This window comes from Neofelis nebulosa, chromosome 7 (genome assembly GCF_028018385.1).
Source record: "Neofelis nebulosa isolate mNeoNeb1 chromosome 7, mNeoNeb1.pri, whole genome shotgun sequence".
Taxonomy (NCBI): Eukaryota; Metazoa; Chordata; class Mammalia; order Carnivora; family Felidae; genus Neofelis; species Neofelis nebulosa.
The window spans coordinates 21,284,898-21,298,596 of NC_080788.1; the positions used below are offsets into that span (position 1 = coordinate 21,284,898).

Sequence of the window (13,699 nt, forward strand, 5' to 3'; positions counted from 1 at the left end):
TTCCACAAAGATAGTGATAGGGCAAGTTATGGTGATGGTGGTTAAATTTCATATTCCCAGTAACTAGAAAAACACCTGACATAATTGGTCTTCAGTAAATGTTAGTTAAGTGAAATAAATATGTTTTGTTGAGTGAAAAAAAAAAACTAAATAAATATTAAAAATTTTAAAAAATGTATAATACAACTGTATTATATATTGTATATATTGTGTCATTGTAAGTACTTATTTGAATATTTAAAGTATCAGTTTAAAATCAGTGAAATTTGGGGGTGCCTGGGTGGCTCAGTGGGTTAAGCATCTGACTTCGGCTCAGGTCATGATCTGACAGTTTGTGAGTTCAAGCCCTATGTTGCACTCTGTGCTGACAGCCTAGAGCCTGATTCAGATTCTGTGTCTCCCTCCCTCTCTACCCCTCCCTTACTTGTGCTCTCTCTGTCTCTCAAAAACAAACAAACAAATAAATAAATAAATAAATAAATAAATAAATAAAATCAATGAAATTTGGGTGCCTTGGTGGCTTAGTTGGCTAAGCATCCAACTCCTGATCTTGGCTCAGGTCATGATCTCATGATTAGGGTGTTCGAGCCCTGCTTTAGGCTCCTGTCGGATGGTGCAAAACCTCCTTGGGATTCTCTCTCTCATTCTCTCTCTCTGCCCCTCCCCCATTCACACTGTCTCTCCTCTTTCTCTCTCTCTCTCAGAATAAATAAACTTGGGGTGCCTGGGTGGCTCAGTTGGTTAAGCGTGCGACTTTGGCTCAGGTCATGATCTCATGGTTTGTGGGTTTGAGGACCATGTCCGGCTCTGTGTTGATGGCTCAGAGCCTGGGGCCTGCTTCGGATTCTGTCTCATTCTCTCTCTGCGCACCCCCCCCCCCCCCCACCTTGCTCCCTGTCTCTCTCTGTGTCTCTCAAAAATAAATAAATGCAATAAATAAATAAATAAATAAATAAACAAACTTTAAAAAATAGAATTATTTTCCCCTCTGGAGGTCATATAAATATCCTATATTTTTTTTCCTGTAAGTTTTGAAACTTGGCTTTTCACATTTATTTAATTCATTAATCCACTGGGGTTTAATGATGCATTTGTTATGAGATATGGATCTAATTTTATTTTTTACATATAATCATCAGTTACTACAGCACCAGCCTGCGCCATTTATTTGTATGGTCATATGTCAACTTTCTATATTCAAAGACATCTATATCTGAGGTTTCTTTTCTTTTTCATTGGTGTATGGCTTGCCTCTTTGTCAATACCACATCATATTAAGTGCTCTTTATTAGTCTTATATCTGGTAGAATAAGCCCCCACTTTGTTTTTCAAAATTGTCTGGGCTATTTTTGGTCCTTTGTCTGCCTTCCCTTTCCTCTCACCACCCCCTGATACTAAAAATAAAAAAGTTCATAACTGCATTGCATTTTTAGGTTAATTAGGTCAGAATGGTCATTTTTACATATCTCTCCATTTATTTAGCTTTCTGTTATGTTTTTCAATAAAAATTATATAAATTTCAGTATACAGTGTTGATCATCTATTGTTACATATGTTCCTAGATGTCATATAGTTTTGTTGCTGTTGGAAAAGTAGAAAATTTTTAAATTACATTTTCTGATTTTTAGATTAAAAAATGTAATGCTTATTTATATTTGAGAGAGAGAGAGACATATGCAAGCAGGGGTGGGGCAGAGAGAAACGGAGACAGAATCTGAAACACATCCAGGCTCTGAGCTGTCAGCAAAGAGCCACACTCAAGGCTCCAACTCACCAGCTGCAAGATCATGACCCGAGCCAAAGTCGTTCGCTTAACTGACTAAGCCACCCATGAGCCCCTCTGATTTTTAGATTTTTATATAGAGAAATCCATGTGCTTTTGTTCATTGATCTCACATCCAGTTACTTCTCACTCCATTTGCTCCAGAAGTTTGCCTGTTTGGTATTGTTTGGTATTTTCTATTTAGAAGGTTATATTGTTTGGGAATAACTTTGCTTCTTCCTTTCCAATCTTGACATTTATTACTGATTTTTCTTATTTTTTCTTGTCTTCCTGAACTGGCAAGGACTTCTGGTACATTGTTTTAACATTTTTATTTTAATCACCTGGTGCTCATCCTGACATGTGCACTCCTTAATCCCCATCCCTTGTTTCACTCATACCTCCTCTGGTAATCATCAGTTTGGTCTCTAGAATTGAGTCTGTTTCTTGGTTTGCCTCTCTCTCTTTTTTCCCCTTTGCTAATTTGTTTTGTTTCTTAAATTCCACATGTGGGTGAAATCAAATGGTATTTGTCTTTCTCTCACTGACTTATTTCACTTAGCATTATACACTGTAGCTCCATCCATTCATTGCAAATGGCAATATTTCGTTTTTTATGGCTGAATAATATTCCATTGTATGTATATACTATGTCTTCTATATCCATTCATCAGCTGATGGACATGTGGGCTGCTTCCATACCTTGGCTATTATAAATAATGCTTCTGTAAATGAGGTGTATGTATCCCTTTGAATTAGTGTTTTTGTATTCTTTGGGCAAATATTCAGTGGTGCAATTGCTGGTTTATAGGGTAGTTAGTTCTATTTTTCACTTTTTGAGGAACCTCCATACTGTTTTCCAGAGTGGCTGCACCACATGGCATTCCTACCAACAGTGCAAGAGGGTTCCCTTTTCTCCACACCCTCACCAACACCTGTTGTTTCCTGTGTTGTTGATTTTAGCTATTCTGACAGGTGTAAGATGATATACTATGTAGTTTTGATTTGCACTTCCCTGATGATGAGTGATGTAGAGCATCTTTTCATGTGTCTGTTGGCCATCTGTGTGTCTTCTTTGGAAAAATGTCTATTCATGTCTTCTGACCATTTCTTAATTGGATTATTTGTTTATTGGGTATTGAGTTTTGTAAGTTCTTTATTTATTTTGGATAATAACCCTTTATCAGCTATGTCATTTGCAAAAATTTTCTCCTATCCTATAGGTTGTCTTTTAGTTTTGTTGATTGTTTCCTTCATTGTGCAGAAGCTTTTTATTTTGATGTAGTCCCAGTAGTTTATTTTTGCTTTTGTTTCCCTTGCCTCTGCAAAAATGTCTAGTAAGAAGTTACTATGGCCCATGTCAAATAGGTTGCTGCCTGTGTTCTCCTCTAGGATTTTGATGGTTTTCTGTGACACATTTAGGTCTTTACTTCATTTTGAATTTATTTTTGTGTATGGTGTAAGCAAGTGGTCCAGTTTCATTCTTTTGCATATTGCTGTCCAGTTTTTCCAACACTGTGTGTTGAAGAGACTGTCTCTTTTCCATTGGATATCCTTTCCTGCTTTGTTGAAGATTAATTGACCATTTAATTATGGGTTTATTTCTGGGTTTTCTATTTTATTCTCTTTATGTGTCTATTTTTGCGCCAGTACCATTCTGTTTTGATTACTACAGCTTTGTAATATAACTTGAAGAAGTCTGAAATTGTGATGCCTCCATCTTTGCTTTTTAAAGATTGCTTTAGCTATTTGCAGTCTTATGCTTCCATACAAATTTTATATTTTTTTTCTAGTTCTGTGAAAAATGCTATTGGTATTTTGATAAGGATTCCATTAAATGTATAGATTGCTTTGGGTAGTATAGACATTTTAACAATATTTGTTCTTTCAGTCCATGAGCATGGTATGTCTTTCCATTTCTTTATGTCGTCTTTAATTTCTTTCATCAGTGTTTTATAGTTTTCAGAGTACACACCTCTTTGATTAGGTTTATTCCTAGGTATCTTATTATTTTTGGTGCAATGGTAAATGGGATTGTTTTCTTAATTTCTTTTTCTTTTTTTTTTTTTTAATTTTTTTTTTTCAACGTTTTTTATTTATTTTTGGGACAGAGAGAGACAGAGCATGAACGGGGGAGGGGCAGAGAGAGAGGGAGACACAGAATCGGAAACAGGCTCCAGGCTCCGAGCCATCAGCCCAGAGCCTGACGCGGGGCTCGAACTCACGGACCGCGAGATCGTGACCTGGCTGAAGTCGGACGCTTAACCGACTGCGCCACCCAGGCGCCCCTTAATTTCTTTTTCTGATGCTTCATTATTGGTGTATAGAAATGCAATAGATTTCTGTACAGTGATTTTGTATCCTGTGACTTTACTGAATTTATTTATCAGTTCTAGCAGTTTTTTCGTGGAATCTGTCAGGTTTTCTATTTATAATATCATGTAATCTGTAATAGTGAAAATTTAACTTCTTCCTTACCAATTTGGATGCCTTTTATTTCTTTTTGTTGTCTGCTTGTTGAGACTAAGACTTCCAGTACTGTGTTGAATAAAAGTGGTAAGAGTGGACATCCTTGCCTTGTTCCTGACCTTAGGGGAAAGGCTCTTAGTTTTTCCCCATTGAGTATGATGTTAGCTGTGAGTTTTTCACATATGGGCTTAATTATGTTGAAGTATGTTCTCTCTTGACCTGCTTTGTTGAGGGCTTTTTAGCATGAATGGATGTTGTACTTTGTCAGATGTTTTTTCTGCATCTGTTGAAATGATTGTGTGGTTCTTAAACTTCCTCTTATTGATTTGATGTATTCTGACATGTTGTTGAGTGGAAATTGAGGCAGCAGGCATCCTTGTCTTCTTCCTGATTTTAAAGGAAATGAACCCAATAATTAAGAATAATATATTCAATAACATTTGTTGAAAATTTCTGGTACTAAATAGTATTTGCCAGGTTCAGTTTATTACCAGTTTGCTAAGAGTTTACCACTATAGAGTTTCAGGGCGCCTGGGTGTTTCAGTTGGTTAAGTATCTGACTCTTTGTTTTGGCTCAGGTCATGATTCTACAGTTCATGAGTTTGAGCCTGGGATTCTCTCTCTCTCCCTCTTTCTTTGCCTCTCTTTCTCTCAGAATAAATTTTAAAAGATTTATTTAAAAAAGAGTTTTAAAAAATTTAGCAAATGCTACATCTCTTGAGATGAGTATGTATGCATGTGTTTTCATATACATACATATACATATACATTTGAATATACAAACACACACACACATATATATATATACTGATCTCAATAAGATACAATGCTCAGACACAGCATTTGCTAAGACTTAAAACTCTAATATGTATTTAATATATTACATAAATAAATGTGAATGTATATCACTCATATATATATATATATATATAACTTGATTCTGTTATATATATATATATATATATATATATATATATATATGTAATGAATTTCTAAAGTGGAACCATTCTTGCATTTCTGGGATAAAACTCAGTCACACTGTTTTCATATGATTATGAAAATCCACTTTGCTTACATTTTATTAAGGATTTTTCATTATTACTCATGTCATATTCCTCCTTCTTGAGATAATCTTAGTATATTTTATTTTTCTGGAAGAATTGTCCATTTTGATTATATTTTAAATTCACTGATATGTGAGTACTGTGCTTATAATTATGTCTCTATTAATTTCTCATCTTTGTAATTTATTCATTCTCTTTCTTTTGTTATTCAGCCTTGTCAGAGACTAACCCATTTTATTAGGTTTTTTTTTCCTCAGAGAACAAACTTTAGGTTTATTGATCCTGTCTACTGTTACTTTCTTCAAATTTCCATAATTTCTGCTCCCATCTCCATTGATTCCTTCCTTATAAATTCCTTTTCCTTTTTTTCCCTTCTTGTATTGTGTGTTTTGTTAATAAACTTCAATCCTTCTTCATTTCTCATATAAGTATGTAAGATTTTAGTGTCCTACCTGCATACTCCAAAATTTGCTGTCTTGTCATTTTTTTTTCAGTTCCAAGGATTCTCTAATTTTCATTATGATTATTTTTCAATCCTTGAGTTTCTTAGCAATGTATTCTGAATTGTGCAGATATATGGAGGGTTTTCTTGCTTCTCTTATTAATAGAAATGTAATTGCACTGCAGTCAGGTAACTAATGTGCCTATGTTTTTTGATGTTAGTTTGCTGAACTTCACTTTGTGCCCAAGTTTGTGTCAAGTCTTTGTAAAAGCCCCACATATCATGTTGGGTACAGGTTCTGGTATGTGTGTATTAGATCTGGCATGTTCAGCTCTTCTCCGTCCTTACTAATTGTCTGTTGGACATGTTGACACAGGTGGTGTTAAAACCTCCACAGCAGTGGTGGATTTGTCCACGTCTACTCCCAGCTGCTCTTGGTTTCTGTCTTCTCTCTGCTCATTTGCATCTCGAGAGGCTCCTCTTCTCCCTCCAGAATCATGACCTGATTCTGGGTTCTAATACAAATGTGCTTTTGGCATTTAAGGAGAAGTGTCTCCTCTGGCCAGATAGGAAAAGAGACATGCCTATACTTTTAAAGAAATGCTAGAAGATCAGTGAAGTACAGATCAGAAATGTTATTTCTGGTTATAAATAGTTCCAAGTACACAAGAGGCAAAGGTTAATGAGATCATTTCAATTACTTTTGCATATGATTTGTATTTCCCACGAGTCCCTCCATTCCTTTTAACTTCATCTTGATCTCCCTGGGCCTCTAATCAGACTACATTCTCTCACCCTTAACCTTGAAGTTGAGGGTTAGGGGAAAGGGCGGCAAAGAAGCAGCCATGGGGCAGAGCTTTGGGGACACAGAAAACTTGCAGAACAATGAAAAGTGGACAGACATAAAATTTTTTTCCCCATTAGTCGAACAAAAAGTGCAACAATATAGGAGCAGTTTAGAATACTGAAGTGTAGTCTTGGGTGGGCACCCAATAATTTTTGGTGCTATTTTTTCCTGAAGCTTTCATGGATGAGGCGTAAAGGTCCTCTGCTGAAATTATGTCTCGGACCTGTGTTTTCAGTTGGATGGAGGCACTCACATGGCCAGCCATGTATAATAATCACAACCAGAGTTGATTGAACCTTGCCGTGTGGCAGGCATTGCTCCAAGCACTTCACATTTATGAGCTAATTTAACCTTCACAACAGCCCTGTGAGGTGTAGATATCGTTATTCCCATTTTACAGATGAGGACACTGAGGCACAGTGAAATGAAACAACTTCCCAAGGTCATGTAGATCATAAAGGTGGAGCCAGGACTCCTGGCCAGGCAGTCAGCTCTGGACACCCAGCTCTCACTGCCATCTGCAGGGGACAAGTAGACCTGCTACCCAGGACCATGGCCATGGGACAGTGAGCACACATGCTCAGAACAAGCTGAGGCCCAGTGGAAAAAAAAATTGCTTTGTAAATTACCAAAAAATTAAATTATGCTCACTCTGCTTTATGGTCATTGCCTTAAAAAAAATCCTTTGAAAATTGATAAACCACAAATTCATGTACTACGTGAGTGATAATACTCTTAGAACAGAATTTTTTGTGATGCATAAGTTCCCTCTCCCAAGCAGGCCAGGTGAAAGGCCTTAGCATGTTGTATATTCTGCTTCTGAACTACTCTGTGAAGAGAAGTTCTTGCTTTACAAAGCAAAGCATTAGGGCTCCCAGTATAAGGTGTCTAGTTTTGACAGACTCCTGGTGAAGTCAGTGTATCCCTTCCTTGCCAGCTGAGTAACATGTCAGTGAAGTTACCCTGCAGTTCCATTCTCCTGTCGTGCAAGGAATAAACTGTCATTTTGGTACACGGGGAAAAAATGATCCTCCATGAAATCAACAGTGACACGCAAGTGATGAACGACTCATAGGGATCTCCTAGGGAGTGAGGACGCATCCCAGATCTCAGGGCCAGTGCCTATAACCAAGTCGTATCTGCAGATATCTTCATTCAGGAAATCGCAATCTTAACAAGTTCTCATTTGCAGATTTTTCTTGAAGGGTTATGACTGTCTTATTTTTCCATTTAAAATAATGCCTGAAATAAGGTCTACTACATTTTCTGAATCCTGAATATTTCCCCATTCATCTAAATGAGTGGCATTTTCTTCCTTTCTTTTCTTTCTTTTTCTTTCTTTCTTTCTTTCTTTCTTTCTTTCTTTCTTTCTTTCTTTCTTTCTTTCCTTTTCCTTCCTTCCTTCCTTCCTTCCTTCCTTCCTTCCTTCCTTCCTTCTGGCTGTCAAGAGATTAAAATATTTTTTTATAGTTTCTGTATTTATTTTGAGAGAGACAGTGAGCATGAGTGGAGGAGGGGCAGAGAGAGAGAATCCCAAGCAGGCTCCACACTATCAGCATGGAGCCCAACGTGGGGCTTGAATTCAGAAACTGTGAGATCACGACCTGAACTGGTCAGACACTTAACTGACTAAGCCACCCAGGCACCCTGGCTATCAAGAGATTAATTTTAACTGTAGAGCTTTCATTTATAAATACTTGTAATCGACTTTTTTTGTACTTGCTAAGTAAGAGATTCCAAGACATTTTAAAGCAACTAAAAATTTAATTAGCATTAGAAAGTAATGCAAATGTGGGTCATTATTATAAGTGTTAAATACCTGGAAATGCTTCATAATGTTCATAGGTGAATTCACAGCTACCTAAGAGTTGGCCTGTGGAGATATTGGTCTCTCCAAGGATGTTCCCATGGCGATGAGGCAGAGAGGAAGATGGAGAGAGCAGCAGGACAGGGAAGCAGCATAGATTTTGTTCAGCTGCCTGCAGGCATCCTTTGCAGACTTTAAGCTGGGAGGGACAGGAAAAGGTACCCAGGAGGCTCTTGGAGGGACAGGAACAGGTGCCAAGGAGGCTCTCAGAGGGGGCACTGCAGATGGCGGGAGAGGACCCTGGGGAATTGGGAGGCCCCCAACAGTCTGAGGACAGGATGAAGACTCTGCTGAGGGACAGGCAGAGGACAGATTCTGGGGACCTTGCTAGACACCATGGAAGATTTGGACGTGGGGGTGCAGGACAAGTGGAATCAAGGATGACTCTAGGATTTTAGCTCCACCAACAGCACAGATAGCATTTTGGTTAAGCGAGAATAAGGGACGTTGTAGAAAGGCAAGGGGGCCTGTGTTCCTCTTATCCTCTCCACTCCCCCTATTCCTTCTCCCCCCACAGACTCTGTGGTGCCTTGGTAATGGGGTGCCTACTTGTTTCCTCTCTCCTCCCCACTGCCCTGCACCTGTTGAGACCTCACTGCCCTTCCCTGAGGATGTGGCCCTCTGTGTACTTACCGTGATGTAGGACCTTATGTGTCCAGAGCCCCTCATCTTCTGACCTCCCTCTTCAGCTGGACCCCCTCCAGATGGCTCTGCAGCCACTCTCCATGGAATATAACAAGAGAGGCACCAAGTGGATTAATACGGTGCCTACCCAGGTAAATGACTCAATCGGTTACTGTCCTTCATAATCAAAATGAATTCAATAAATAATGATGGAGTAACAATTTACTGCTTTGATCTGATCCCCATAGTCCAGGCCTCATGACTGTGTAGATTTATAGGGCCAACTAATTGATTCCTAAAAGATTTCCTTTTAAGCAGGCTCGAATCTAATTGGTCTTCAATTCCTAAGCAAAAGAGGTACATTAAGAGTACTTTCATGAGTTGAAAACACTCCACTGCTCTTGGTCTCCTTAGAGAATTGTTTTGTGGGAGGAGATGAACCACACTAATTGAAGCCAATCAAAGTTAACCAAAATGTGCCTGGCAGCACCGCGTGAGGGGCCTTTTGTACACTTGGTCAGCATTGGTTTCTAGACCTTCACAGTCAGGGTTATATGACAAGAGTGGTTCAACACAAGATTCTAAATCGCTTTCCAAGAAGTGCACAATGGAGTGTCTAAAGCTACTATGTTGTTAGTCTTTTTCTGTTCTTTTTTCTTTCTTTTATTTTTTTTAAATTTTTTAAAAAATGTTTTTATTTATTTTTGAAGGAGAGAGATAGAGCATGAACAGGGGAGGAGCAGAGAGAGAGGGAGACACAGAATCCAAAGCAGGCTCCAGGCTCCAAGCTGTCAGCACAGAGCCCAATGCTGGACTCAAACTCACAAACCTGAGATCATGACCTGAGCCGAAGTCAGACGCTTAACCGACTGAGCCACCCAGGCACCCCTCCTGGTTCCTTTTACTAATTCCTTTTATTGGAGAATGGTATTTAGAAACCAAAGTCTGAGTGTTGAGAGGGCTTGTTGCTACCGAGGTGACATGGTTTCTAGCTCCTCTCATTGGACAGAGATAGGAAATCGAGTGTGTATACTGACCTTTGTACATCCAACATACCTCCCCTTGCTTTTTGAATACATGGCCCCATCTAATAGCCAAGCCCTGGACCCAGTGTCTTTTTCTTTTTTAAAATTTTCCTCCAGGGGCGCCTGAGTGGCTCAGTCATTTGAGCATCTGACTCTTGATTTCGGCTCAGGTCATGATCTCACGGTTTTGTGAGACTGAGCCCCATGTTGGGCTCTGCACTGTCAGTGCAGAGCCTGCTTGGGATTCTCTCTCTCCCTCTCTCTCTGCCCCTCCTCCACTCAAAATAAATAAATAAACTTGGGCCACCTGGCTGGCTCAGTTGGTTAAGCGTCCGACTTCAGCTCAGGTCATGATCTCGCCGTTTGTGAGTTCAAGCCCTGCATCACACTCTGAGCCTGGAGCCTGCTTCAGATTCTGTGTCTCCCTCTCTCTACTCCCCTCCCCTGCTCACGCTGTCTCTCTCTCAAAAATAAATAATAAACATTTAAAAAATTAAATAAATAAACTTAAAAAACTTTCACTTGCAAATCACTTTACATGAAAACACCTCATGGGGCATTGTTTCAAGCGATGACTGATTGAGTTGGAGTCCTTGAGACGTTTTGTAAGAACCTAATCACCCCCTCTGAGCCACCCCTCACGCTGCCTCCATAGGCATTGGGTCACATGACTTACAGAGCTCTTTCATGTGACTTGAGTGTTTGGGTGTCCATCACTGCCTCCAGCAGTGCCTTGTGGACTCTCCTGTCTTAAATGACACTGCTTGGGCAGTTTCTCTAACTTCTGGTCACTTTCAGCTTTTGACATTGAGTTTGGTCCCCTTCAAATCTTCACATACAGTTTAGTGCCCCCTTCTCCATGGTCCCTCTCGACTCTCTCCACCCTAGCAGCTGTGGAGTGAGACCGGCTCCGTCCCCTCCATCTGGGGGCTGGTCTCTCTGGGGTATTGGCAGGTGAAGGGATGAGGGAAGTAGCCTTGTTCTTCTTCTTCTATCAGGGCTGGGCCTGCTCTGCCTGGCCTTGACGAGGCTGATTCCTCAGCTTTTGTGGTCGCCTCTGTGTACATGGTGGGGTTGGTTTCCCATGGCATCAGTGTTACCCTGTCTTCTCCCTTATTCGGAGGGTCATCCATGCTTTCTCTCATCTTGACAGCAGTCCATGCCCCTAAATTCATCACCCCCCCCCCCCATTGCTCTGTGGCTCTGTGGCTCAGGAGCCATGAGGACGCTAAGTTCCAATAGCCAGGATGTGACCCCAGAGTGGCTGTGTCCTTTACTGGTGAGGAAGAATTTGCCAGCCTCTGGACACTGGCTTAGCACCCTCATGTTACCAGTGGAATTGTTTTCAGAACCGGACATGGTGTCAGGAAGATGCCAAACTTCTACCACCACTAAATAGATTTGACAGACGCTCATTCTTTGAACTTCAGCTCAGCCTGAAGCCCTGTGTCTGAGGAAGGCAGCTTTGCTCTGCATTGGCTTTCTTGTCCCAACTTCGCCTTGAATAGCCAGTGACAAACCATCGGTTATCAGTGCTTTTCTTCTCAAAGCATTTGTTGTGAAGTTATTATTGGTGGACAAAACATCTAAAACGGATCATTGCCAATAAAACTTCTCTTGCCTGGAAGGCTGGTTTAAATAATTTGTAATCCATTGGTTTTTCTTTTCCCCGTCAACTATTTTTACATTATCTTGGCATTTATTCAAGAAAACTTATAGCATTAGGACCGACTGAATGTAGTCTCCAGAATGTAGAGAGTTATGACAGTTCCCAAAATTATTCCAAGAGGAATTTTATACAGTAAATTTTAGGGCTTTTCCTTAATATTCCATTGATTTAAAAAAGAACTTCACTGAATGTTTTTCATTGTAAAAGCAATACCTCACCATTGTGAGAGTTTTAAAAACTAGACAGATAGGTGATTGATAGATGATAGATAATACTACAATGGATACATTGTCTTCTAGACTTTATTCTGCACAACACTCACTTATATATGTAAATATTTTAACACATAGCAGGAGCTGTGTTAATAGTATATTAGCAACTTGGCTTTTTTCAATTAATATATCACATAAATAGATAACAGATATGCTAGTTACTGAATATTGGTTATTTCTCTTTACCCCAGCCCCTCCATCCATTATCCACTCTCTCTCAGTCTTGCGTTGGCCCCTCAAGGATGACCCCCTATGTCCTTCAGACTCCATTCCTCTGGCATCTGGTTGGGTTTGCCCAGTGAGAAGCACCAGCAAGATATTGGAAGGTGGGAAGAGAAGTCAGGACATTTATTTCCATCCTCTCCTGCTCAGAGAGAAACTGTGGGCTTTTACCTGTAGCCCCAGGTCTTGTGCAAGGGTTCCCTCTCTTGGCTACACTTTTGCTGAGTCCAGCTAACATGGCTTCCTTCCTTCGTAGCCTGGGGTACTAACAGCTCCCTATTGTTGCTCATTGCTGGATGATGTGCCTTTCTTCATTGATTTAATCAACCCTGTCCACAGAGATTATTCATTAAATTTTCTCCAGTCAGTCTCAATACTTAGTACTCAAGTATGCCAGCTGTGTACTGCCAGGACCCAGACCGACAGAGATGGATGGATGCCTGCATAGATATGTGTGCAGGTGGACCTCATTCTTATAGTGCTGTAGAGGGTTCCACTGTATAGGCTCCTTACTGACATTTTTTATTTACTAGGCAATGCTTAAGATACACAGAATGGTTTAGAAAATGATACAGTTAATTCCCATGTGGCAGTCATATGTACTAGAAAAGAAGGGACTCTCAGTTCAGTAAAAGCACCTCTCCACAATTACATCTTGTGTCCCCCATCCTTTTGTTCATCACAGTTTTTCTGCATGTATTTGTGTCCCTAAATGATGGTTTCAGTTTTTGCATGTTTTGAGATTCCTATACATGGTATTTAATATATCTGTAGTCACCTTTAACTTATGTGGAATATGGTTTGTGGAAGTCATCTATGTCGGTGCGTAGAGCTCTATTTTGCTACTGTTCAGTCTTCTATTGTGTGGATATACCAATACTTATTTACCTTTCCTCTTGTTGAAGGAAATCTGGACTCTTTCAAAGATGTTTTCATTACAGACAGTATTGCTCTACACACCCTTGAACATGTGTCCCTGGGCTCCTGTGTGAGCATTTCTCTAGGAAATGTTTCTAGGGGTGGCATTTCTGGCAGGCATCTTCCACTTTGCTAGGTATTGCTGAGTCATTCTCCAGAGTGGTTGTGCTAACGTGCACTCCCGCCAGTGCTCTTTCAGGATCCCCATTTCTCTATGTCCTTGCCAAGCCTTCTATTTTTGCCATCACGAAGAGGAACAGAGTATCTCATTAAGTATGTCATGTGCATTTTTCTGACCACAGAGAGGTGAAACATTCACATGCTAAGGGCCAATGTGTTGCCTCATATGTGTTCATATCTTTTGTTGTTTTTATATTGGGTTGTCTTTTCATTTTTAAAAGTTTTTTAAATATCCTGAATACTGATCCTTTATTTGTGTGTTTGTAAGTATGCATGTATTCTCATTCTATAGAGATAGGTAGGTAGACAGATTTTTTTTAACCTTTTTATGATGTCAT

The 13,699-nt window shown here is 39.8% G+C and overlaps 1 protein-coding gene across 4 annotated transcripts in view; it reads left to right on the forward strand.

Annotated features, from left to right (window-relative positions):
• The window catches only part of ENTREP2 (endosomal transmembrane epsin interactor 2), a 463,593-nt gene that overhangs the window by 395,496 nt on the left and 54,398 nt on the right, over window positions 1–13,699 (forward strand). For 2 of the 4 annotated variants that reach the window (XM_058736804.1, XM_058736807.1), the window contains exon 5: window positions 9,141–9,227. The exons of the other annotated variants lie outside the window; for them this stretch is intronic. In XM_058736804.1, coding sequence (XP_058592787.1) covers window positions 9,141–9,227 — 87 coding nt within the window. The remainder of the gene's footprint in view (window positions 1–9,140; window positions 9,228–13,699) is intronic. 4 annotated transcript variants of the gene reach the window in all.